Here is a 22,825-nt window from a genome sequence, read left to right on the forward strand (position 1 = left end):
CCAGGCCGCCTAGACTTTCAGCGACCTTTTCGCGCTTGATGATCGACTCGTCCTCCTCCCAGCAAGCATGCGCGAGCCTTTTCGCCTGCGCCTCGATATCCACCGCAGGATCCGTTGAATCCATCGCAGTAGCGCTCACACTGCTGCTGGCACTTCGGCGTGGACTCTTGGTGCTGGCGAGTTCAGCTGGAAGGGCAGCCAGTTTGCCTGCGGGCGTTCCGGATGGGGAAGCCCGTCCAGCGCGCCGCTGACTTGACGCAACAGTCAGCGCACTGGAGGGCAGAGGGCCCAAGTCCGAGACTTCCCTCGCATGCGTCTTCTTTCCCTTTGCTCCAGGCTCCGTCTCGGTGGGCGTGGTGGGCTCGTCATAGTCCTCGTTCTGAGGTACTAGGCGTATGGAATGCTCGGCATCCAAAGATTCATCAGGATCTGGTGAGGAGCTAGCGGCGGCGGCGGCAGCACCATCGAGGAGAGGAGATCGTGGCGGCGGGGGGTCCTTTGTGCCTGCAGCATTCGCTCTGGCTTGCAAATCTGCCCTCCTGAAAAAGAGCGACCCGGGATCGACGGCGGTTTCGAAGCTCCTTGCACTTTGGGTCGAGACGTTGTCCGAGCGCTTGCCATGACCCTGCAGCTGCGGATCCACCACGCCGTCGTCCTCAACATCGGCCGGCGTTGTTAGGATCTGCGGAGAGCTTGGCAAGGACGCATCCACTTCGTGTGTCCAACCAGGCGCCGATGCATTCCGAGGCCTCGGGTCAAGCGCGTATGCGGATGCGGTGGTGTTCGGTGCAGTCACTTCAAACGAGCCACGCCCAGGCGAGACATTACCGGCGGTACGCTTGCCAAGAGGGGCAATTGGCGATCGCTTGAAGCTGGTCGGCGATCTTGCCCAGCCCTCCGGCGTCTCTACGGCCCCGAGAATGGCATCAGCTGTCCTGACGCCGCTCGTAGAGCCCTTGTTGTTGCTACGGCGATCAAAACGGTCCAAAGTGGCCGGTTGACTCCAATGTTTTGTTTCATCCTCATCGCCCATGAAGCTGCCTGACCTGGAGGTGTTGGCATCAATGCCGTGCAGATCCGGTAAAACGGGACTGGGAGTCCAGGAAGGCAGCGGTGCAGCAATCTTGGTCTTGGTGTCTAGATCTCTAGCCGAATCCGCAAAAGTCTCGTCCATCTGGGTCTGCCAAGCTTTGAGAGTGTGTCTCATTTCGCTGCCACTGGACGTGGACCCACCGACATTACTATCCACTTTTCGTTTATGGCTTTGATTGGGGAGCCTTGGAAGCTGCTGCGCAAGGTTGTGAGAGGCTGATCGCTGATTGACGCTGGGCTGCGCATTGGAAGCACCACCAGAAGTCAGAGGAGCAGAACCGGAGCGAGCTTGTGCATCTTTGGCGAGGGGCAAAGGAGGATTGCCGATTCCGATCGGACTTGATTTGTCCTTCTTCGAAGCCTTGGACATGCGGCTCCCGAACCCCCCAGATGTCTTGCCGAGTGTACTTTGCTCCTGAGCCCACTTAGCGGGCAGCGATGGAACGGGCTCCTCTGCGTAGTTTGTAGCCGCGCGAGCATGTTCAGCACGGCTGGTCGGAACGCTCTTGGTGCTGGGTGCTTGACTGGCAGCACCATCCGAGACAAAGCTGCTGTTGCTAGATCTCCTTTGCAGCGAAGCATGGGGTCCGACCGGTAGTCCCAGAGGCGGCAAAGCCAAATTGACCGCGTTTGCTGCATTTTTAGCATCCGTCTTTGGGTCCTTGTCTCCTCGAAGCTTTCTCAAGAAACCACTCGTCTTCTTCAACCTTTGACTCAAAAAGGTTCCACCTGGCTTGTCGCTGCCACTCGGGTCGGGGCTACTTAGCCCAACTTCTTGTTCCAACCCCACGCTAGAGCCGCTTGGGCTGATTGGGAATGCTGAGTTTGACCAGGCTGTCGGGGTCGTATTGACAGTCGCGGCCGGCGACCGCGCCGTTGATTGCGGATCTCCCCGACTACTAGATCTTGGGAACGGAACAGTGGGATTGAGAGTACGACTTGGGGTTGGGCTCAATGCTGCAGAGCTGTTACCAGTCGCAGGCGGCAAGGAGGAGAGCGCAAGCATGTTGAGATCGTTTCCGCTCCCAGACTCGTTGGCCGAGACGACGTGCGCGGCGTTTTGCCGACTAGTAGCGGCCTTGGCTTTGCCAGTAGGCGTCAGTGTGGCGCCATTTCTAGCAATTCCAGCTGAGCTCGAATTTGCCTTGGCAGAGCCACTGAGTGGGTGAATAGGGAGGCTCGGAGCGGAAAGTTCTGCTGCACTAGCTATCGGGCTAGCACCTCCGCTCGGAGGTGTTGCATACCTCCCACTTGTCGCGCTCGCTCGCGTGCTCGTACTAGGATTTCGCTCGATATTGCGAGGTGGACGTGCTGGAGTCTGAGCGCTCTCCTTTGGAGTGGGAGTTTGGCTCGTACTTGCGGAAGCGAACTGATATTGACCAAGACGAGGAGTCTGCTCTGACAGTGGTCCTCGACCACCTGTCGAATCCGGCGAGTTCTGCGCTTCGCGGGCGTCGTAAGTAGTGTTGGGAATTCTAGGCGAGCTCCGGTCCTGACCCGCAATCGAGTGAGTGGAGCCCCGACCTGCCCCACCAAAGAAAGTCTTGGCCTGGTTCGCAGATAGCCTGCCGTCCTGATCGTTATCCGCGCGGTGGCGAGTGCTCGAGTAGCGAGGCGGGACATCCTCCTCAGGCTCCGCGTCTTCGATTGGCTCATCTCTCATCGTGTCCTGTATATCGCCGCCCACATCCGACGACAGCTTGTAGGTCTCGTCCGAGGCCAAGAGCTGCTCGAACGTCTTCCCAGTACGTTGACCCGTCGTTGTGGTGCCGGAGGAAGAGCTGGTGTTGGATCTGGAAGGCTTCAGCGTTGCGACGTTGGACAGACCCGCTCCTAATTTCGTCGCTGTAGATGCGCTGTGCTCGCTGCCCGTCAAGCTTCCATCGGCGGCGCTCGCAAAGCTTGTGTTGCTGCCAATGGTGCTAGCTGTACCAGGTCTTTGCCGCGCTCCAAATCTGCTGGACCCTTCGTTGACAGAGCCTCTCTGCGCGCTCCTGCCGTATGGTCCTCGACGCTGCGAAGAGCTAGATTGCGTAGAGACGTCGGACGGTCTTCTCACCTCCTCAGGTGCTGGTGCTCCACCGGTCTGAATGGTACCTGACATGGACATACCGCCGCCGATGGAAGTGTATGATGAGCGCTAGCAATCTCGGGCTGGAATTGAATGGGTCTCCTGGATGTGGGCGGGAGACTTGGATAGAGCTGCAATTCAAAACTCCAAAAGCGCTTCAACGGAAGGCGTTTGTGCGGTAAACTTTTGCGTGAAGTGGCACTTTGTGGCCGCTGCCGCTCGCTTTGTTGAGGCAGACGAGCGATGTGTGACGATGTTTCGATGTGGACGCGAGCTGGTGTAAACGCCGCGTGAATGGTGAGGCGCTAGTGGTGGACTTGAAGGGCGGACGAGAGGCTGTATGCGGTCGTTGAAGCGCCCGAGCACAGTTGCAAATGAGATGAAGATGAGCTTAGGAAGCAAAGGGTGGGATGTGGCTGCCTCTGCAAGGACGGCCCGTCTGTGTGTGCTGCTGGTTCCACGACTGGCGGTGTGTGGTGTGATGGAAGCCAGGGGCGCTATCTTGACGCGGGCCGACGAGGCTTGTCCCCTGAGCCGCGCTGGGTATTGCGAATGCTGCTACTCGCTCACAACGGAGCACGAAGAAAGCTCGTTGGAGAGCTCGGGCAGAGCTGACCAGTCGCTCAGATTGCACGCGTCGCGGCTGCACCAGTTACGAGCGCAAGTGTTATCAAGTATACGCGAGCCAAAAACGGACCGGCAGTCGTGTGATGTCCGTCTGTTGTCTTGAGAGATCTAGGTTTCCGATTTGCTTGCGCCGACGCCCATCAGGGATCGCGTGTGGTGCGACGGCTGAGTGGATATAGCGCATCAGAGATCGGGTTGGGAGACAAAGGCTAAGCAAGAAACATCAAGAATGAAGAATGAAGAGTGCGAATCTGAATGCTCACAACTCCATATCACGACCTTGCTGCCACATGTAAGCTAGTAGTGTAAGTCCACCCCACGCACGCGCTGCGACGACTAGGCTCAGACTGTAGGTACTCCAGCACACTTTGCATCCCACGCGACTCATTGATCAGAGGCGGTGACGGGTGACTCTTTGCAGTCATCATCAGCAGCAAGCAGAGTATAAGAGCGACTGCATCAGGGAGAGCTTAAAATAGCGTGCACGGCCTCCCTGCTCCAGCACGACGAGTGCAGTATAGTAAGTGAGAGTCTGAGTGCGCAGGAGCCGTGACCGCGCTTGCTTCGCACGCGCGACGTACGCGGTGCTTCGCCTCAATCATGGCTGGCGTCGCGGTACTTACCGAACACTCACAGACTCTTGACTTCAATGAGCAGGCTGCTGCTCCAATTTGAATTCTTGATTGTAGCATTTGCGTGACTTCGAGCTTACCACTCGAGGCTACATCTCACTCACGACTGCAGCGTCGGTCCACTGATTCGGAATTGTTAGAAGCTATTGTCGATGGGCACCTTGCGATGACTCGTGCCTTGGGGGCAACGGAAGATGCGCATTCTCGAACAATCTTTTACGTGGCCTGTGTCACGAGTTCATAAGAGTCACGAGTCGTGAGTGCTGCTTATTCAAGATTGGAAGAAGTCGGCCAGCCGTGCGCAATACAGCCGCTAAGCTCGACTTTTCCGAAGCGCGCCGCGCGTGGTCGGGTCCATTCGCAATTGTGCAAAGTCGAGAGCCGCGCGGTATTGTTGGAACGACCTTGCACGCTTCTCTACCCTTTGGTCAATCACGAAGCTCATCCATCCAGCCACTGCGCTCGATGTCCAAATTTCAGGCCACCTATTAGCCTCGAGCAAAGGCATTGTATATTGCAGCCATGAGCGCTCGAGCGGTGGCTAGACGAGCACGGATCGCTGTTCGGCACGCAGGACTTCAACCATGGGTATCGCAAGCCACAACTACGGCGGCAACCACATCCTCGGCACTTCCATCCACTTCGCGAAGCTATGGCGGCTCCGTCACTGCCAGGCAGCAATTCCAAGATAGTGCACCTAATGCTCATGACGAAGCTCCTCAGCCTCGGGATGCATCAGGCAAGGGTGCTCCGTCCAGTCCAATCCCGGCGCAGACCACCGCAAACGATGGCCAGCCTGCAGGCGAGAGCGCTGCTTCAGATTCTTCAGTGGGGCAAGCAGGCCCAAGCGAGCATGTGCTGGGCATGACGGCTCCACAACAGTCCAATCATGCTGCTGCCTCAGTCGCCGAGGACGTCTTCAAGATCCGAGCTCCCGCCGCCTCGATTGCCGGCGGCGCCACACCGCGCCCAGTCGAGCGAGCTCAGTTCAAATCGAGCGACTTACGATTGGGAGTCAAGATGGAGAGCTCTTTGCTGCAGGCTCGAGAGACAACGAGGGCTAAGCAGGAAAAGCAGAACAAGCGAGGCACTGCCGAGTCAGGTCATAGCAGGAGTCAAGGTCCAAGCACGGGCGGCTCTAGGGCGCCAGCGGTCCGTCCAAATGTTTCAGAGGTGACGACGAGAATCAGATCTGCCATCATGGCAGAGGATTGGAAAGCCGCGGAAGCTGCCGTCTTGCCGAAAGGTTCAGCCTCGCTCGATCAAGTCAGCCTTCTCAACTCGCCCAATCTCGACCTGAGGCTCGTTCCGAAAGAAAAATCATCCCTTTTGGACCTCTTCACCGAAGCGGTGGACAAGCAGCAGCCCTGCCTGAAAGCGCTCATCGTCCTCACTAATCACGCCTTACGCACATGCGACACCACTGCCTATTCAGCAGATCAGCTAGTCAGATGGGTTCAGCTCGTCTTGCGACTCGATCCCACTTTGGACCTAACCTCTTTCGCTCTCCAATTCGGCGAGATTCGCAAGCAGGGACCTCATCTCGGCCTTGATTTTCAATTGGCAAAAGTACTCGTCCTTTGCTTGTTGAGCAGCGCCGCGAGGTTTTCGAGATCAAGCAAGGGCGAAGAAGCGAGATTGTTGGCGAAACGAGAAGCAGAATTTGCGATGAGCTTGGCCAGGGGTCAAGCTAGACTTCGGAGATCTTCGCTTCATCAACAAGCGCTATCGAGCTTGATCATGAACACCAGCAAGAGCTGGCCGGGAGAAGAAGCTTTGAAAGAGGCTGTATCCAGAACGAAGGAGCTCCTGCCTGTGTTGGACGCAGTGTGGGGTCTGGATGGGGAGGAGCCAGGAAGCGAAATGGCTCGCGATGAAGAGGACAGCACCGCGACGCATGCAGCACCCTCGGAAGAGGCTAGCGATGTGCAGATTCAAGGCGCGCCTGTACGCAACGCTTTGGCAAGGCGCTTCGGAGCACTCGTAGAGACGAAATCGTGGAGTTCAGTCGACGATCTTGGCAAGGGAGCCCGGAGAGCGATCGATATGGGCTTCCTCACGCACCACACAGGCGATCGAGGAACCTCGGATGCCGACTGGACCGACTCCACGTCGGCAATTCAGATTCGATCATTGTTGCAGCTAAAAAGACCACGAGAAGCCGCGATGGCATGGGATACACATGTGCGCGCTTCAGGAGGTGATCGACCTTCTGCACTTGTTTGGTCCGGCCTCTTGTCCGGCTATCTAACGATGGGCAATTGGGAAGCTATGAGGGCGACGTGGGACTCGATGAAGGGACAAGAGAGAGACAGTCATGGTCTCACCACCATGATCGCTGGTCTCTTCAGAGCTCGATTGGTGGATGAAGCCCTAGGACTGTTCGATCAGTATCGCAAGAGCAGTTTCTGCGTCATTGCAACATACAATGCCGTCCTGCATGGACTTGCAACGCATGGGCAGATATCGACTGCGGACTTGCTCTTCAACGATATGCTTGCTGGACCGGAGCACTTGAGGCCTAATCAGGCAAGCTTCAACACGCTGCTACGTGCCAATGCTAGGAGGCAGGATCTGCGCAGCGTGTCCAAGACGCTGGAGCAAATGGACGCGGCGGGCGTGGCACCGGATGTCGTCACCTTTACGACCATCCTCGATGGGCTACTCAGAGCTGGACATCCCAACGCGACGAAAGACGTGATGAACATTATCAAAGAGACGGGAGTGGAGCTGAATGCGCAGCTCGTCACTGCCTTGATCAGGTGCACCCTGTTCGACCAGACTCCCATCACTGCCCAATCCGAGGGTCTCGATGTGCTGGGCAGCAGAGACGAAAATGCGAGTGGAGATCTGCCTCGGGCTAGAGAAGCTTTGCTGATGCTGCTGGACATGGAACGGCATGGACCTGCACCTACTGGCATCACCTATACGGCCATCATGTCTGGTCTGGGCAAGATGCAGCTGGCAGATTTTGCCAGATCCATGAAAATGTTTCCCGCGACGTTTGCGAAGAGCGTGCCTCGACTGAACAAAGCCGAATCGACGAGTGTTTTGGAAAGCATCGCGCAAGTGGCGCCTCAGACTGCGTTCATGCTGAAGTTGAGAGATCACATGCATCACCGATCCTTCATCCCTTCTAGAGCGCAGAATCACATCGTGTTGGATTCGCTCTTGATGCCTAGATGGACCAGAGAGGCGCTTTTGGATGCTTCTCTTGCTCGACTGATCAACGATGCGCAGCAGCTCTTTGATCAGAGGGCCATCAACCTGCTGAACGCGATGATGCAGAGAAATGGCGGAATGGATGTGCCTTCTTATAGGACCTGGCTCTTGGTCCTACGACACCTGATCGACCGCCTCAGATCGGGCGATTCGAGCGCAGCTTCAAAACTGAACAAGGCGCTGGAAATGTACGGAAGAGGTGTGGATGGCCTCTCCACCTCCACCTCTACCGCCGCCACCCCTGCATCGACGACGGAAAGCAACAAGGAAAAGTCGACGCTGAGAAGGATGGTGGCGTTGGCGAGGGAGGAGAGCGTTAGGTACAAGAAGGGAAAGGTGCAGGCGCAGAATGAAAAGAGTGGTGGTGCGAAGGTGGAGGGACAACGGGGCAAGAGGATGGGTGGGAGCGCGAAGGATAACGCTGGAGCGGGCCAGGAGCGGAATGCGGTGCGTGGACAGGAGCTGCAGGAGCAAGAAGGAGAAGAGGAAGAAGAAGGGGAAGAAGAAGGAGGAGGAGCGAAAGCTGATCCGAATGCAGTCTCGATGCCGTCGCGAGAGGGTGCGGCTGGAGCGCGATCGACAATGCACGCCTCCGCTTCTGCCGCTGGTGAGGCTGATGGAGCGCAGAGACTTCGAGCTGCTGCTGGAGACGACTCCTCTAGATGATCACCAATGCATGCAATGCCCTTGTCCCCCCCCGGACGAATTTCTGAAGCATTTTGCATGTTCCTACTGGACAGCGTGGTCCAAAAAGCGCCGGTGAGTGACCGCGCAGCGACAGCAGTCTCTTGATAGGGCCAACGACACGCGTGCGAGAGATGCGCACATGCTCAACATGGGTTCCAGCTCGTCACTCTTTGATAGCTCGGCAAAAGTTGTCCACATCGATGAAAGATGGCATTCAATAAGGCGTATGTCTTGATTTTTTCTTGTTCATCCTTCCCTCTCTCTCCGCCCCGACCAAGATCTGCGCCTCTTCCTGCTGCACCTGCCTCTGCTGCATTCCCACATCCACATCCATCACCAGCTGTTGCCTCGTATTCTCATCCGAAGAAATCATTTCCAAAGCCGTCGAGCGCGAGTTCAAATCCTCGGCGGAGGAGAGGAGATTGGCATCTGCTTGCCAGCGCATCAAACAACCATCTTCTCCGCCCGTAAAGATATCTCCTTGCCGCGCTTCTCCTGCTTGATGAATGGACCGAACGATGTCGGAATGACCTTTGGGGCGGAGAGTGGAAGGAGTCTGAGGAATTTGGACGGCGTCGTAGGCGGCAGAGTCCGAGTCCGAATCCGACAGAAGAGTCTTCATAGTCCAGCCGGTCGAACCGTCTTGCCCGTCCAGCTCCAGATCGATTCGTAGAGCTTTTCCTCTTTCGAATCACAGAGAGAGAGCACGAGGGTATGGTGTTACTTGCGTTCCAGTTCAAAGTGCATGATACGCGCATGCACGGGCCAAATAGATGGCAGTGAGGAAGCATGGGGTGACACGAAAGACTCACGAGATGGTGCCGACCCAGAAGATGAGATGAGTAGCTTGCGCATGGCTGCTCGTCGGTCCATCCGCGCGCGAATTCCGAGGACTAAACGCATCGATGATGTAATCCGTCTGCCACTCTCTACATCCCACCGATCTGACATCTAGCGGCTGCAAGACCGCATCGAACTTTTCGAATGCGACAATGTGGAGAGGGGGGAGGCGAGGGAAGAATATTGTCAGTCATGTAGATTCATCGAATACAAGAGGGGACCACAAGGTTGTATGCCGATCCAAACGACAACGAATGCAGAGTCGGACAGGGCAGTGCCAAGTCGAAGATGGAAAAGGCACTCACATTTTCGTTCCAGATGGCTACACTCTGCATATCACTGACCGACCAAAAGTCTCCCATTCCCTTCGCTCTCTCTTCCTTTACACTCAGCTCCTCTTCCTCCTGCGTGTTCATCGCTGCATCCACACCGCTAAACACCGCTTCCTCCTTCCTCGCTCGCAACATCCCAGACTGATCGGAAGCGGATGTTTGTGCACACCATCCAGCTCTGGCAATGCTGGCGTCCATATTGCAAACTCCAAGAACCGCATCATCTTCGTCCGTGGTGCGCGTATCCAACACGGACAATAGTCCATCCGTACTACCGCTCAGCAACAAATGTCGATGAGTGTGAGAAGGATGAAAGGAGAGAGAGGTGATATCGTCGGAGTGCGATTCGGTGTATGTGAATTGAGGAGAAGAGGTGGAGGAGAGTAGATCCCTGAATTTGATTTGATTTGATTTGATTTGATTTGATTTGATTTGATTTGATTTGATGCGATGCATCATTGAAGGTCGATCCGGATGTGATCGCGTGCATCGTCAGCCACTCGTGCGTCTGTCGAAGCAAGACGCTGGCCACAGATGCGCCAACACGAGATGCCCACTCACCACAGATCTATCACAGCTTCGTAATTCTTCAGTTCCGTCCCAGCTGCCACGTACCTTCCATCGCTGGAACAAGCCAGACAAAGATACGGCGCTCCATTTGAGCTTTTCAACTGCTTGAGCAAGTTTTGAGAAGGGCTTGCGCTGTTCTGTGCAGCAGCAGCAGCAGCAGCAGCAGCAGCAGCAGCAGTTTCGGAGAGATCCCAAAGGATAGCTCCGTCACCCTGATTGGTGGCGCACAAGACACGAATGCTCTGTGGTGATTGCCCGTTCGAGATCGAGCTCGGGCCTGTGCTCGCGCTCGCGCTTGGAAGAGTCAAAAGCGCAGAGGTGGCTCCTTGGTTGCTTGAAGCGGAGGAGGAGGGGGAGGGGAGGAGATGCCATGGAAGCTCAGCCATAGGCTCGAGGGTGGCGCACTGATGTAGTCGCACAGATCCGTCCGATGATCCCACCACCAAGTGCGAGCATCCTTGCTCTGCATATCCAGCCTGCACTGGCACAATGTGGGTAATGTAAGGTGTGCATGGCAGGTGGATGGATGCGGAGGGAGAAGAGATGCGCTGTGCTTTGCCGCTCTTTAGTGTTGCAGCACCAGCACCAGCACCAGCACCAGCACCGCGGTTGGTAGCAGCGGAGCTCATCTTGCTTGCACCTCGCTTGCACCTTGATCGCCTCCTCCTTCTCCTCCTCCTCCTCCTCCTCCTCCTCCTCGTCGCACGACTACCCAGAGCTACTTCGCTGCGACGCAAAGCGACACTGTCACTCTACTCGTTCGAATCTTGAACAGAATCACGAATGAGAAGTGCTGATGATGATGCACAAGCACGATGCATTTGCATGGCAGGATGATGAAGGGGGACAAAATTGTCAATCACGCGTGAATTAGGCAAGACTGACTCCTGACTCACAACTCACAATCAAGAATCACGACTTTTCAAGCATCAGCTATAGCACGAGGAAAAGAGCGCGGCATGAAGCGCGGTTGCAGGAGCTTATTCGAATTTTAAAAAGAAAAGGTTTGATTCAAGATTTCAATCAAATTGAGTTCCGGCACAAGTGGAGGATAACGGTCACGTGATGGGCGCTCATCATTGAAGTCACTGAGTCAAAAAGGTGCTCCAACACGCCTGCTGTACATAGCCTGATATTCAGCACTCGTGAGTGAGTGGTGCCTTTTTGCATGCCTCTCCTTTTACGTGAGCTCAAAAAGTCATCCTGCTCAGATATTCAAATTGCATCTTTGGGACACTCACCACTGCAATCTGCAAATTTGTGCGCATGTGCGAACGGCGCTGCAGAGGCAGGTCTTCAGGACCTCGTTAACATGGGAAGCTCCAGAATCTCATCGTTCACGTGGGAAGCACGGAGCTCACACGGACTCGGCTCTACGTGCTACACGAGTCCATCATTGCTGTATCGTCCCTCGCACCCGTACGGCTTAATAGATCGGCTCCAAGGTCTTGCTCCATCGAGTCAAACCTGCTGCTATGACCATTTTACCAGTCGTGTTCTGATGCTGGCACGACAAGAAATCTTCTCAAACAGAACTCCATCGCTGCGTCAAAGGCCCGCACCCTCAGATCACATCGACACCGCAGACGGCGGCCCTCCGAGATGCCCTCTCTCAGTCGCAGGAGAGCGAATTCCTTTGCATCCGATCGAATGGCAAAGATGCAACCCTCCAATTCCCGTCCTTTCACGCTCATTCGAGCTCGTCGCTTGACGTACATTGGCCCGGTCACACGCACTCTCGCAAGCGCGCTGAGCCGCGGAAATTGCCTCAAAGTTGCTTTGAGAAGAGCAAAGTTGACGCGACGAACGGTGACGACTTGCAGTGCATCAATCTGTCACGGTCGAGTCCGGCTTCCACTGCACACGGCGCAGACCTTGGATCACCGGCTCGGTTGGTGTACGAGTGCTCTGCTGAACCCCATCCCCAAGGCATTCCGGCCACCCTGTCTGCCACAAATGATCTTGGCATTCTCTGCGACGCAATCGCGAGTTGGGATCGATCTCAACGCGCGCGCGCGCTCGTCGTGTATGGCGACATGCTCGTTGTCCAAAGCGCCCATCAACCTTTCGAGTTTCCCGCCTAGATTCAAGCTCGAATGTCATTCAAAGATAAAATGCCCACCTCTCCGAGCCAGTTTTATCGCCGTTCTCACGTCCTTGCTCGCATTCGCGTCGACGTGAATGTCAGCGCACCTCGCCCGCAGAAGCACTCACCCATCGAGCGTGTCCGAAGAAATGTAGTGTGAGTGCTTACCTCCAGCCAACCGCAAGCCAAGGGACGCATGCGACGCATGCGACGCGGGCTTCTGGCTCTCGCCTCTCTCCGATGACTGCGCCCGATTACACCGAATTGCCAGCAGCTGCGCGACTCCGACACGTGTGCATCTTTCGAGGTACCGTGAGCTCTATCCCGGCCTGTTCGATGAGCTCTGAATAATGCGCGTCGCCAAGGAGCATGAGCGATCTGTACATGGCTAGGGATGCAGAGCAACTCCCATGGCCGCATCGTGGCACAGCGACCGTTTTCCTTACGCGCCGCCCCAGGTCACGCAGTGCCAGTCTCAGTAGAGCTTTAAGCATAGGCGCGATTCGATTGCTAAACATGGTTGGACGGCTGAAACTGTGAGTCGACAGAGGAAAAAGTCGGGTGACTGTTGTGAGTGGGTTCGGAACTGAGCTGCAAGGCAGCGATGACGTATTGTATGCGCTGTATGCGCTGTTTACGCTGCAGGCTTGGGCCTTCGGAACAGCAAAATGTGAGGCTCGGGGGCTGCGAGCATGGCAGGGATTGTGATCAAAGTCAGCTGGATGTGAGGGGGCCCGAGAGATAAAGACCACGGCTCGAGAGCATTGCTGCTTGCGGACCGCTGGCGGATCTTTGTCCGAAGCTCCTTCTCGCACAGAAGCATCGTCCTCCCGCCCACTTTCGAGCGTTGCTGCTTGCGAGCCGCTGGCGGAACTCTGTCCTAGCCTCCTCTTCGCGGAGAAGCATCGCCCTTCCGCCAACTCTTCGGTCCACGAACCACTCACCGTGAACCTCATAATGAACCCATCCCATACTCTGCTGAATGCCAATGCTCCTCCACTCGTTTTCCTTCAAGATCCTGAGCACCTCTGGTTCCTCCGAGTCAAAGTACTCCTTTGGGAGCTGCTTCAGCATGCCCTTGGGGATGATGACGTGCCTGTTGGCGTAGAGGCGAGAGCGTCAGCAAGATAGCGCAAACGCACTCCAGCACTGCAGAGATGCGCACCTGTACTGCCACTCATCGTCCGAGTAGTGGTCCGAGTAGTGAATGCGCTGGAGAATGCGGAGCGGTGGTGTCAGCGAGCGCGCAAGCGCGAGAGGTATGGGCGCCGAGGCTGTCCGCAGAACAGCATCGAGAGTTATGCGCCACAGCTTTGCGGTCATTGCCCACGCCCACTTGTGCCATCAAAGACCAAGAGCGAGCGGGAGCGCCAAGAGAGTCCGATCGCCGCGCTCGCCGAGAGTCCGACCACCACCCCTCGCACACTCACATTGACATAGTCCTCCCACGTAGGCTCTGCAGCTCTCTCTCTACGGGCTTGGGCCTGCGCTGCTTGCGCTTGTGCTGCTTGTTGCCCGGCTGCTGCTCCAGCAGCCGCTCCTCCTGCGCGAGGTTGTGCGCGTGCTGCCATGGTGCGTGTTGTGTGATCCGACGGGACCAGCGCTTCTGCTCGACAAAAGACAAAGACCGGCTTGCTCGAGGTTCGCGACGATATACGTGAATAAGGTCGAGTTGATAAGGTGATCGCTCGCGGCTTGTAGACGATCGCTCAACTTGGGAACGCGCTGCGGGCGCGAGTAGATACGTGTTCGCGTAGATACGTGTTCGCTTCTGCCGCGCTGCAGCGTAGACAGAGAGACGCGCTGTGCGCTGTGCGCGGAGCAGAGCAAGGGTGCTGTGATGGCGACGAGCGAGACAGCGATCTTTGATGTGGTGGTGGTGGTGCAAATCGAAGCAAGAAAAGTGGAGCGAGATCAAAGCGCCACGTTTCGACTCAGCTCGCGCGCGCCCGCTCGTGACTGTTGTTGTTGTTGCTCTTCGCGCTCGAGTGCACCGCTCGCTTGTAATTCCTTCAACATCATAAAATGTGCAGACACGCGCGCGCCACACGCATGCACGCGCGCGTTTGCGTTGAGCTCGCGTCGCGCAATGTTGCGGGTGCATCGTGGGCATCAGGCAAGCTCATGTCATATCATCTGCCAGCGCCGCCGCACGCCTCAGCATCGACGCGATCCCTTTGACTGCTGCAAGGGGTCGACGTCAGCATCTCACCGAGCAAGTCTTGAGCGATGGGACGTGGATCGCCGTGGGAAAAAGCTGGACGTTTCTGAGGCCGTGAGTCGTGAGTGATGCTGGGAGGGAACGAGCGCAAGTTGCGCGGTGTGCGTCACAAGCCAAGAGCCACAAGCCACGAGTCACGAGGCCTGATGGCACCGAAGACCTCTCTGATGCCCTTATCGCTCGTAAGTATCGATCTCTAGTCACACATTCTTGCAAGAGATTTCCTTCCCAAGTCAAGCGGCGACACCGTCTCGCCTGCCAGTCTCTGATACACAATTAGACTGAAGCCACAGTCACACGCGCGGCTCCACGAAATGTCTGATGAAATTATGCAAAAGATCCGTACGAAGCGCGTGAAGTTAGCGAGTAAGAGCACCTTTCGGACTGGCCGAGTCGGCGAGGATATGGGGAAAAGATGAGAAGGGATGGGCGGTCAGAGATGCATGTGCAGCGTGCGACGGTGATTGTCCAGTGAATTATCGGCGTGGCGATCGTGGGCCGCAATCACCCATTGAGACTACCAATGATCTTCTTGTGAAGTTGTTGCGTTGGCAACATTTGAGGCGGATTGTAAGTCTGCCAGAGCCAAGGCTTGGGCGTCCCATCGAATTCAAACATTTGCAAGTAGTACGCTCCCGACCCGTAGTGCATGTCCAGTCGAATGTTGAAGCCCTGCATGTACTCTGGCTGGTCGTATGCCACAATGCTCTCGGTCGTGTGGGTGCAACCGGATTGGATCAACTGCCTGCCATCGCCCTCGAACGGTGTGAGCGTCAGGCTGCCGTTGCCGTTTTGGCGGAACGTTCCGTGCTGCCAAATGAGCTGCGCTTGCTTGCACTTTGGGTCGGTGGCTGAAGAGCAAGCGAGAGAGCGGGTGACATCAGCTACAAAGTGCGAGACGGAATGCATCGGCAGCGCACTCACCAGTCGGTGAAAAGAGGTACAAAGCTTGCTCCCAAAAACCATCTTGGGTGAATGAGTAGCTCTGACCAGAGGTCTTTGGCAATGTAAAGGAGTTGTTGCCGGGGTTGAAGAATCCCTGCGAGAAATTCATGGGTAGCGTCAGTAGCCTGACGCAACGCACGTCATCACACAACGCCGTAGTGGTGTCCCGCGATACGTTTACGGCCATCTGTGCCGTGCCACTGGCAGCTTCTCCAGTCATCTAGACCATTGATGCCGAAGTCGTCGTCGTCGGCACGACGTCGGCATCTGACAATAGCACCTTCCCGCTCATTCTTACTGGCGTCGGCATCTGACGAGAGCACCTTTCCGCTCATTTCTTACTGCCCTATGCCGTCGGTATCTGACGAGAGCACCTTTTCGTTCATGCCTACTGCCCAAGCCTGCTCGCGCCGCTCACGCCGCTCGTCCCACTCACCAAGCCCGTCGTCACACCTCCGCTACCCGAGCTCCAAGTTCCAACAATCGAGACGGGGTCATCATCCTGCTGTGTGACTTGTTGTGCGGAAGCACGCGGGGCGAGCACTGACAAAGCAACAGTGGCGAGCACCGCTGCAGACGCTGCAAAGCTGCGCATGATTCGACTTTGCCCGTGCAAGGATGTGGATGAAGAGGCGGAGGCGGATGAAAAAACAAAGATTCGTTTGCAGGCGCTCGACCGCTGGTGCCGAGTCGCTGTTCCGTCCAATGCAAAGAGGGTTATGCCGACACTCTTCAAGCCTAGAGTGAAGCGGAGACCGGTGATAAATGTGCGCACCGTGTGTTCGGTGCAAGTAGAGCGTCAAAGAAGAGATGATGGTGGTAGCGAGGTGGCGGTGGTCTGTCTGCACCCGCCTTGACCGCGCGCTTTGCCGTGCCAACCTACGGCAACTGATGCGCCCCTCTTCGCGGAGATGCGCCGTTGCGAGCGGTCGGTGCGGCAAACCGACTCATGTCCGCCGCGCGCGCGTGAGCTGAGGCGCGCATGCCGACGGAAGCACGACGAGCGCATATGCGTGCGCGCATCAGGCAGCATGAACGCGGTAACAGGCGGGCTGCGCGTGGATGGTGAAATGCTTTCCCTATATCAAACACAGCAGCTGCGAGCCGCCGATGCAGCAGCATGTCGATGTTGCAGGAATTGAAATCTCTTGAAATTGAATTTCATTTCAGATGCAACAGCTTCTAAGCTGATCTTATTTCGTGCCGCCCTCTTACACAAACAGAAATGCGCCAAGCCTCACCCTAAAGCTTGTTCACCCGACGCGCGCGCGGCACAAAACATCTTCAGCCGGCCACGTGGCTTTGATACATCTTGAACCGACACCACGCAGATGCAGGTCCGAAGTCGAGATCGAGTCGGTCACATCTTGACACAGCCCGCCGAGATCGCATTCACGCTTGTCAGAGACGCAATTGTGAATGTACATCCACCCGTCGTCGCCCTCGATCGTCTCCATACGCACATGCACCGCAAGCGCCGCCATTCACGATTGTAGCCAAACGTCACAACCATAGCACGCGGCCAGTCACCTCTCACATGGTGTGCTGAGGCGAGCAGTCACCCTGCATGGGCTCAGACAAGACCCCCTTTGGTTCATCGCAACACACGCTTCGAGAGCTGGACGGTGGCATCCCATTGCTGCCCCTATCATCCAAGCCTCCAACACAGCGCTTGCACTCATCACTCGTAATGAAGTTCTCTCACAGTCTCCAATTCAACAGCGTCCCCGACTGGGCGGACAAGTATCTGGCCTATTCTAACCTCAAAAAAGCCATCTACCAGCTCGAACAGTCTCAACCCGTCGATGGATCCACCGAGAATGACGTTGCGGGGACAGAGGAATCGCAAGCGCTCCTCAGCTCCGGTGTGGCTGCAGAAGCGGATCGCGTCTTCTTGCCGCTCCTCGACAAGGAGCTCAAGAAGATCGTCGCATTCTACGCTCAAAAGGAAGCCGAGCTGAACAGCGCCGTAGAACAGCTCAGAGTGGATCTCGAAAGGCGGGAAAACGAAGACGTGTGGGGTGAAGATGAAGAGTACAGCGAAGGAGAGGAGGACGATGACGATGAAGACTATAATCAGGACACTGGCACTACAGTGCGACAAAGCAGACGACCCAGCATCGAGGGCGTCTTTAGCGACCCGCGCAAGTACAATCAGGCTTCGAGGGAAGAGCGCGATCTGCGGGGGTACACTGGGCCCCGAAGGCCACGCCGAGTATCGAGCTCAGGAGGCGCAGAGGATGGGGCCACGGCTGCTGGTGCAGCCTCCGCTTCGCGTCCCGCCAACTCGCGAAGGCGAAGTAGCTTGCTTGTAGACACCTCTGGTGCTGGTCCCACCGCCGCCGAAACAGCCGTGCCCGACGTCTTGGCGATCGCCGATGCTCGTCGGCAAGAGCGCAGTCCTACACGTCGGTGGAGCAACTTGTTCCGCAGGAGGTCGCAGGTCGGCAGTGGAAAGCGCAGCATCGGATTGGTGATTCCACCCAGCCCAAGCGGAAACTTCGAAAGCGCACGAGGAGACGAGGCCAGCAGCGTGGGAGACGGCCGCAGTTTGAGCATCTGGACCGCAGAGAACGACTGGGCGATCGACTTGCGGATCACGTTCAAGAAGCGAATCACCGATCTCTTTGTCGGTTGCTCCGAACTCAAGCAATTTGTCCAACTCAACGAGACTGGTATCAAGAAGATTTGCAAAAAGTGAGCGGCCGCGGGCGTGTAGACACTCGGCGTGCTCGTGACCATTACCTCCTCTAACGCACTCTCTCAACGCGCTTTTTAGGTACGACAAAGTCGTCAACAGCAATCTCAAATCTCGCTACATGGGAGAAGTCGTCGCAGTGCGTGCAGTCGTGGTCAGTCCGTCGCCACGTTTTTCGCTGACTCGGCACCGCTTTCGCAGCATCAATATCCCTTCGAAGAGGCGACTCGCCAAAAGCTAGACGAGTACATTGCGCTTCTCACAACCCTCTATGCCAAGGTGGTGACCACTGGCGACTTGGCCCTCGCTCTGAGCCAGCTCAAGACGCACCTCCGCGAGCAAGTCGTCTGGCAGCGCAACACCGTATGGCGAGAAATGATCGGCATCGAGAGGCGTGCTCAGGGCGCAACTCTGGAGAGGAGCGTAATGGGGACGCAAAGCAACAAGGGAGGCGAAGAGGTCAAGCCTTTGCGCTTGTGGACGCCTTTTGGCTATACGCGCCTGCCAAGCTGGCTCGGTGTATCGACGCTCCAGCTGATGATTGCCTTTACGATGCTCACGCTGCTGCTGAAAGCACCGGGCTTGCGATTCTTTGCACGAGTCGAAGAGCAAAACTGCCTCGCCATGCTCATCTTCTGCACCATCCTGTGGGCAACCGAAGTCATTCCGCTCTTCGTAACCTCGCTCATGGTCCCATTTCTCGTCGTCACGCTGCGGGTTGCTCGTACCGACGACATCGAGGATCGTCGTATGTCTGCAGCCGAGACGACGCACTGGATCTTTTCGCAAATGTTTGCGCCGAACATGTGCCTGCTCATCGGCGGCTTCACCCTTGCTGCCGCGCTTTCCAAGTACAACATTGACAAATTCCTCGCCCAAAAGGTGCTTCGAATGGCCGGCACACGTCCAGCCTTTGTCCTTCTCGCCCACATGGGGGTGGCGTGCTTTGCTTCGATGTGGATCTCCAACGTCGCAGCGCCCGTCTTGCTATTCTCGCTCATCCAGCCCATCCTGCGCAATTTGCCTGCAAACTCGAGCTTTGCGCCAGCGCTGATCATGGGCATTGCCCTAGCTTCCAACATTGGCGGTCAGACTTCACCCATCGCTAGCCCACAGAACCTCATCGCCCTGCAGTACATGGGCGATGCGCCTGTCGGATGGTTGCAATGGTTCGCCATCACGATTCCCGTGTCGGGCCTCAGCCTCATCGTCATTTGGCTGGTTCTTCTCTGGAGCTATGGCTCTGGGCACGGCACGATCATCAAGCGGCCAAACGAGAACAAGGACAGCTTTACGGGAATTCAGTACTTCATCTCTGCCGTCTCCATCGCCACCATCGCTCTGTGGTGCCTGGAGCGCAACTTTGAATACGTCTTGGGAGACATGGGTGTCATTGCAATCGTACCCATGGTGCTGTTCTTCGGCACCGGCATCCTCACCAAGGAGGACTTTAACAATTTCCTGTGGACAATCGTGTTTTTGGCCATGGGCGGCATCGCTCTTGGCAAGGCGGTGACGTCGAGCGGCTTGCTAGAGAGCCTAGACGCCCGTGAGTGTCTACCCTAATCTATCCAGCTCTTGAATGCAGCTGACAGCCGATTCACGCATCGCAGTCGTCCAACGACTGGTCACGGGCATGCCAATATGGCAGGTGCTGTTCAGCCTCCTTGCCATTGGCCTCGTGGTGGCCACCTTTATCTCGCACACAATCGCTGCTGTCCTCTTGGTCCCAATCGCAGCCGAGGTGGGCGGCTCTCTTGCTCAACCGCACCCTCGCCTCTTAATCATGGCTACAACGCTTACTGCGTCCGCTGCCATGGGATTGGTGAGTCGTTCGCGTTGCTTCGAATCTCTCGCCTATGTCGCTGACACGCCCGTAAGCCGCGCCTCACTACTTGTGCCGTTTAGCCCGTCTCTGGTCAGTCTCGGAGCTCGCAGATCGCATCCCCTCGAGCAAAGCTGACCTCCCTCATGCACGCACTCAGGCTTCCCAAACATGGCCGCTTCTGCACAAGAGGATCAGACCGGCAAGCGCTACGTCAGCGTCAAGGACTTTCTCCGTGTTGGTATTCTGGCATCCATTCTCGCCACTGCAGTCGTCGGCACCGTCGGCTTTGGCATCATGTCGCTGCTTGGCCTGTGAAGGCCGCTCAATCGTCGTGCTCCATTATCATAAACAATGTCTCTTTTAACGATCTAGCCAGTGGCATCATTTCCGCAATCGCACATCATCTAGTCACGAGCCTCTTCTTTCCCAGGCGTGATTTCGAGGGCCGCGGCCCCAAGTTTGGAGGCTGCGCCGCGAGTGACATCGCTCCCAGTCAAGTTCAGCACACATACAATGACCAGTCTGCGACGCTGCATTGTGAGTGTTTCGCCCCAATCAGACGACCCAAACGCCCCGATCGATCATGTGAGCAAGCTATGTATGCCCGACCCACGTTTCGCAGGCCGTGCAACTCTCGGAAGGTTCGCCGGTCGACGCGACGCTAAAACGCGTTGACGCTCCATCGTGCGTCGGATGTCCGAGGATGGAGAATACTTTGTGCCATGCATGGGAGCTGGGTGTTCACGTCACGGTCCCGCCAGCAATTAAGTCGCAAGTGCCTCGTCGATCCAGCAAGCGTGGTCTCCTGAACGCCTCACTCAACCCGGCCGCTCTTCGAAATCTGTGCGAAACATCCCCGCCAAATTGCGCATTCGGGTTGCCGATCACCTGTTCGTGATCAGAAGGTCCGAGTGTCGCCGGCTCGAGTGACTCTCAGACTCCTACGCCGAGGAGGAATCTACATGCCGGGTCTCGCGCCGGTCAGAAGCATTGACGACTCATGATGCATCGCTAGTCAGCTTTTTCGTCAAGCGGATCGGGACCATTTCTCAACTTTAGACCACGAACGCTGCTTCGCAAGGAGAATAGCCGGCGGTTGGTAGAGGTCCGTACGTGCGACCAAGCAGCATGCCGATCTGCGGAGGTTGCCCGATCGGATGGCATGTATCCTGCTGAGCCTGCAGCTCGCCTCTGCCACATGTCGTCAACTTGTCATGCTATCATGCAACAGGGCGTAGGCTCACCCTCATGCCGTTTCAGCTTTGCCCCCCCTTCCCCCCAGCCGTCTTGTGTCGCTGCCTTGCAAGACGCCTAGCTGGCGACACGAAGGTCCCGCTATACAACAAGCACGAAATTGCGGCCAAACTCTGCACAAGCATGACAAAAACATCCGCGACTCGGACTCCTGCTTCTGATGATGACTTCATGCAGCTGCTGGGCAGGCACGCGCAACCCAAAGCAACGCGCGGCGACTTTTGTGGCCACAGCTTCAGCTAGCTCACGGACCCGCCGCTTTAGCGCTTACATATGCAATCCTCGGAGATCCAGGAACCGCCGCTCGTGCCGAAAAGGTGACCTTTCGTGACGCAGCATCACTTTGTGCCTGATGCTCGCGCAGTACAGTACACGCGCTCCACTTTTCGTCAGCAGCAGGTTCCGTTCATTACACGATTCGCAAGCATTAGTTGATGTTGCGTGTTTCAATGAAGCACGTTCCTGGGGACGCTCCCGGTGGCATCTTCTCGCGCACGACGCACTCGCTGTTCGGAAGAGCAGTTCCAGCACCGCCATTCCATATGTGACGACGCGTAATTGTACTTTCGAGCCTTCCCGGTCCGCCAATGGGGCAATCACGAAGCAAAGGCGTCGCTATGATTGACGGCACGCGCAGTCTCGAGTCGTCTCGGAAACGGCTGCGCCGCGTTCGTGATTGCACAAAGCCTAGTGTGACACGCACCGACACCTACCAGAAAAGGTATAAATGCCGCCCATTTTCTGTCCCCTCTAGTCTCGATCCTCACAAGCAACTGCATCTTCCGAGCTTCTCATCGCTACTGCAAACATCTCTCGCCATCGCAACTGTCCCTATAACACCTCAAAATGTACGGACTCAAGTCTCTCTTCATTGGCGCTACCGCCCTCGTCGCCGCCGCAAGCAGCGTTGCAGCGATTCCCACCAGCCTCAGCTCTACTGCCAAGGACGTCAAGCCGGGTGACAAGTTTACCGTCACTGTTCACACCAACTCTTACATCCAGGTGAGCAGTCGAAGAGTCGCAATGTGGGCAACTCTCATGCGCGCATCGCACAGAGGAGCTCACTGGAATTCCTCGCCTTATCGCAGAACTCCGAGGAGTACTACGTCAAGTTCGGCTTGACCCCTACCGGAAAGTACGTCGGCACTGCCCTCGGCGCAAACCTTCTCGAGGGCTACGATCTCGTAGCCATCGGCAAGTCCAAGACCGCGCACGGACAATTCGACCTCTCCCTAACGGTCCCTTCGGAGTTCAGCGGTGCCGCTGGCAACTACACCGTCACCAGCGCCTTCTTCGGCACCGTCGGTGCATCCGGCGGCCTCTGGACTCACTCGCCCAACACCACCATCACCATCGCCAAGTAGATGCGTGCAATCACTTCTCGGCTCCAGCGTCCAGCATCAATTGAGATCTCTTGCACCTTACAATCATCACAACTGTATAATCGCACATCCTGCATCCACACCCGTCCCGAACAATCGAAAGTTTGACTACCTATGCCTTGTGATCCGGATCTATTTTGATTGTCGTTTGGCTGGCGAGCGCCGGGCCAAAGTGAGGAGCGGTAGGGATGTTGAGGGCTCAGCTGGTCGCATATATGAGTCACTTGAAATCGATGCGCCCGCTCGATGATCCACTTTGCTGGCGTGTCGCGATGCACGAGGAGAGGGGTTCGGTTTGCTCGACTCATCAGTCGTGAGTGACTCAGACAGGCTCTGCA

The 22,825-nt window shown here is 56.5% G+C and overlaps 7 protein-coding genes across 7 annotated transcripts; 4 read left to right on the top strand and 3 right to left on the bottom strand.

The window, feature by feature from the left end:
- The first annotated feature begins 3,352 nt into the window (after positions 1 to 3,352).
- IE81DRAFT_144105 (hypothetical protein) lies at positions 3,353 to 4,048 on the top strand. The gene has a single exon (XM_025510382.1). The coding sequence runs from the start codon at positions 3,504 to 3,506 to the stop codon at positions 3,891 to 3,893; it is 390 nt and encodes a 129-aa protein (XP_025369319.1). The 5' UTR covers positions 3,353 to 3,503; the 3' UTR covers positions 3,894 to 4,048.
- Positions 4,049 to 4,635: 587 nt separating this feature from the next.
- On the top strand, positions 4,636 to 8,384 carry IE81DRAFT_144151 (hypothetical protein). Its single transcript, XM_025510383.1, has 2 exons — positions 4,636 to 4,678; positions 4,757 to 8,384. The coding sequence occupies exon 2, from the start codon at positions 4,945 to 4,947 to the stop codon at positions 8,308 to 8,310; it is 3,366 nt and encodes a 1,121-aa protein (XP_025369320.1). The 5' UTR covers positions 4,636 to 4,678; positions 4,757 to 4,944; the 3' UTR covers positions 8,311 to 8,384.
- A 136-nt stretch (positions 8,385 to 8,520) lies between these two features.
- On the bottom strand, positions 8,521 to 10,931 carry IE81DRAFT_323813 (hypothetical protein). The gene is made up of 4 exons (XM_025514058.1): positions 10,065 to 10,931; positions 9,477 to 9,894; positions 9,144 to 9,307; positions 8,521 to 9,014 (listed from the first exon to the last, which is right to left on the bottom strand). Exons 1-4 carry the CDS (start codon positions 10,700 to 10,702, stop codon positions 8,546 to 8,548), a joined length of 1,689 nt encoding a protein of 562 aa, XP_025369321.1. The 5' UTR covers positions 10,703 to 10,931; the 3' UTR covers positions 8,521 to 8,545.
- Positions 10,932 to 12,525: 1,594 nt separating this feature from the next.
- IE81DRAFT_323814 (CKS-domain-containing protein) lies at positions 12,526 to 14,122 on the bottom strand. Its single transcript, XM_025514059.1, has 4 exons — positions 13,590 to 14,122; positions 13,325 to 13,371; positions 13,104 to 13,255; positions 12,526 to 12,843 (listed from the first exon to the last, which is right to left on the bottom strand). Exons 1-4 carry the CDS (start codon positions 13,728 to 13,730, stop codon positions 12,794 to 12,796), a joined length of 390 nt encoding a protein of 129 aa, XP_025369322.1. The 5' UTR covers positions 13,731 to 14,122; the 3' UTR covers positions 12,526 to 12,793.
- A 563-nt stretch (positions 14,123 to 14,685) lies between these two features.
- Positions 14,686 to 16,153, bottom strand: IE81DRAFT_323815 (hypothetical protein). The gene is made up of 3 exons (XM_025514060.1): positions 15,762 to 16,153; positions 15,305 to 15,419; positions 14,686 to 15,231 (listed from the first exon to the last, which is right to left on the bottom strand). Exons 1-3 carry the CDS (start codon positions 15,918 to 15,920, stop codon positions 14,885 to 14,887), a joined length of 621 nt encoding a protein of 206 aa, XP_025369323.1. The 5' UTR covers positions 15,921 to 16,153; the 3' UTR covers positions 14,686 to 14,884.
- An 862-nt stretch (positions 16,154 to 17,015) lies between these two features.
- Positions 17,016 to 20,166, top strand: IE81DRAFT_334648 (SPX-domain-containing protein; the record flags this gene model as incomplete). The annotated part of the gene is made up of 6 exons (XM_025515419.1): positions 17,016 to 18,022; positions 18,105 to 18,162; positions 18,225 to 19,572; positions 19,637 to 19,848; positions 19,932 to 19,941; positions 20,009 to 20,166. 6 exons carry the CDS (start codon positions 17,016 to 17,018, stop codon positions 20,164 to 20,166), a joined length of 2,793 nt encoding a protein of 930 aa, XP_025369324.1.
- A 1,675-nt stretch (positions 20,167 to 21,841) lies between these two features.
- Positions 21,842 to 22,648, top strand: IE81DRAFT_144321 (hypothetical protein). The gene is made up of 2 exons (XM_025510384.1): positions 21,842 to 22,107; positions 22,194 to 22,648. The coding sequence occupies exons 1-2, from the start codon at positions 21,952 to 21,954 to the stop codon at positions 22,467 to 22,469; spliced, it is 432 nt and encodes a 143-aa protein (XP_025369325.1). The 5' UTR covers positions 21,842 to 21,951; the 3' UTR covers positions 22,470 to 22,648.
- Positions 22,649 to 22,825: the final 177 nt, after the last annotated feature.

This window comes from Ceraceosorus guamensis (assembly GCF_003144195.1).
Source record: "Ceraceosorus guamensis strain MCA 4658 unplaced genomic scaffold IE81scaffold_33, whole genome shotgun sequence".
Classification (NCBI taxonomy): domain Eukaryota; kingdom Fungi; phylum Basidiomycota; class Exobasidiomycetes; order Ceraceosorales; family Ceraceosoraceae; genus Ceraceosorus; species Ceraceosorus guamensis.

Excerpts from the sequence above, each read along its gene's own strand:
- IE81DRAFT_144105 (XM_025510382.1), top strand. The coding sequence starts at position 3,504 with ATGCGGTCGTTGAAGCGCCCGAGCACAGTTGCAAATGAGATGAAGATG.
- IE81DRAFT_144151 (XM_025510383.1), top strand. The coding sequence starts at position 4,945 with ATGAGCGCTCGAGCGGTGGCTAGACGAGCACGGATCGCTGTTCGGCAC.
- IE81DRAFT_323813 (XM_025514058.1), bottom strand. The coding sequence starts at position 10,702 with ATGAGCTCCGCTGCTACCAACCGCGGTGCTGGTGCTGGTGCTGGTGCT. Across the intron at positions 9,308-9,476 it reads TAGCCATCTGGAACGAAAAT|TTCGATGCGGTCTTGCAGCC; the intron begins GTGAGTGCCTTT and ends GCATTCGAAAAG. Across the intron at positions 9,015-9,143 it reads TTCTGGGTCGGCACCATCTC|AGGAAAAGCTCTACGAATCG; the intron begins GTGAGTCTTTCG and ends GTGATTCGAAAG.
- IE81DRAFT_323814 (XM_025514059.1), bottom strand. The coding sequence starts at position 13,730 with ATGGCAGCACGCGCACAACCTCGCGCAGGAGGAGCGGCTGCTGGAGCA. Across the intron at positions 13,256-13,324 it reads GACGATGAGTGGCAGTACAG|GCACGTCATCATCCCCAAGG; the intron begins GTGCGCATCTCT and ends CTACGCCAACAG. Across the intron at positions 12,844-13,103 it reads GGTTCATTATGAGGTTCACG|CCCCCGAGCCTCACATTTTG; the intron begins GTGAGTGGTTCG and ends CCATGCTCGCAG.
- IE81DRAFT_323815 (XM_025514060.1), bottom strand. The coding sequence starts at position 15,920 with ATGCGCAGCTTTGCAGCGTCTGCAGCGGTGCTCGCCACTGTTGCTTTG. Across the intron at positions 15,420-15,761 it reads GAGGTGTGACGACGGGCTTG|GGATTCTTCAACCCCGGCAA; the intron begins GTGAGTGGGACG and ends AATTTCTCGCAG. Across the intron at positions 15,232-15,304 it reads GTACCTCTTTTCACCGACTG|CCACCGACCCAAAGTGCAAG; the intron begins GTGAGTGCGCTG and ends CTTGCTCTTCAG.
- IE81DRAFT_144321 (XM_025510384.1), top strand. The coding sequence starts at position 21,952 with ATGTACGGACTCAAGTCTCTCTTCATTGGCGCTACCGCCCTCGTCGCC. Across the intron at positions 22,108-22,193 it reads ACACCAACTCTTACATCCAG|AACTCCGAGGAGTACTACGT; the intron begins GTGAGCAGTCGA and ends GCCTTATCGCAG.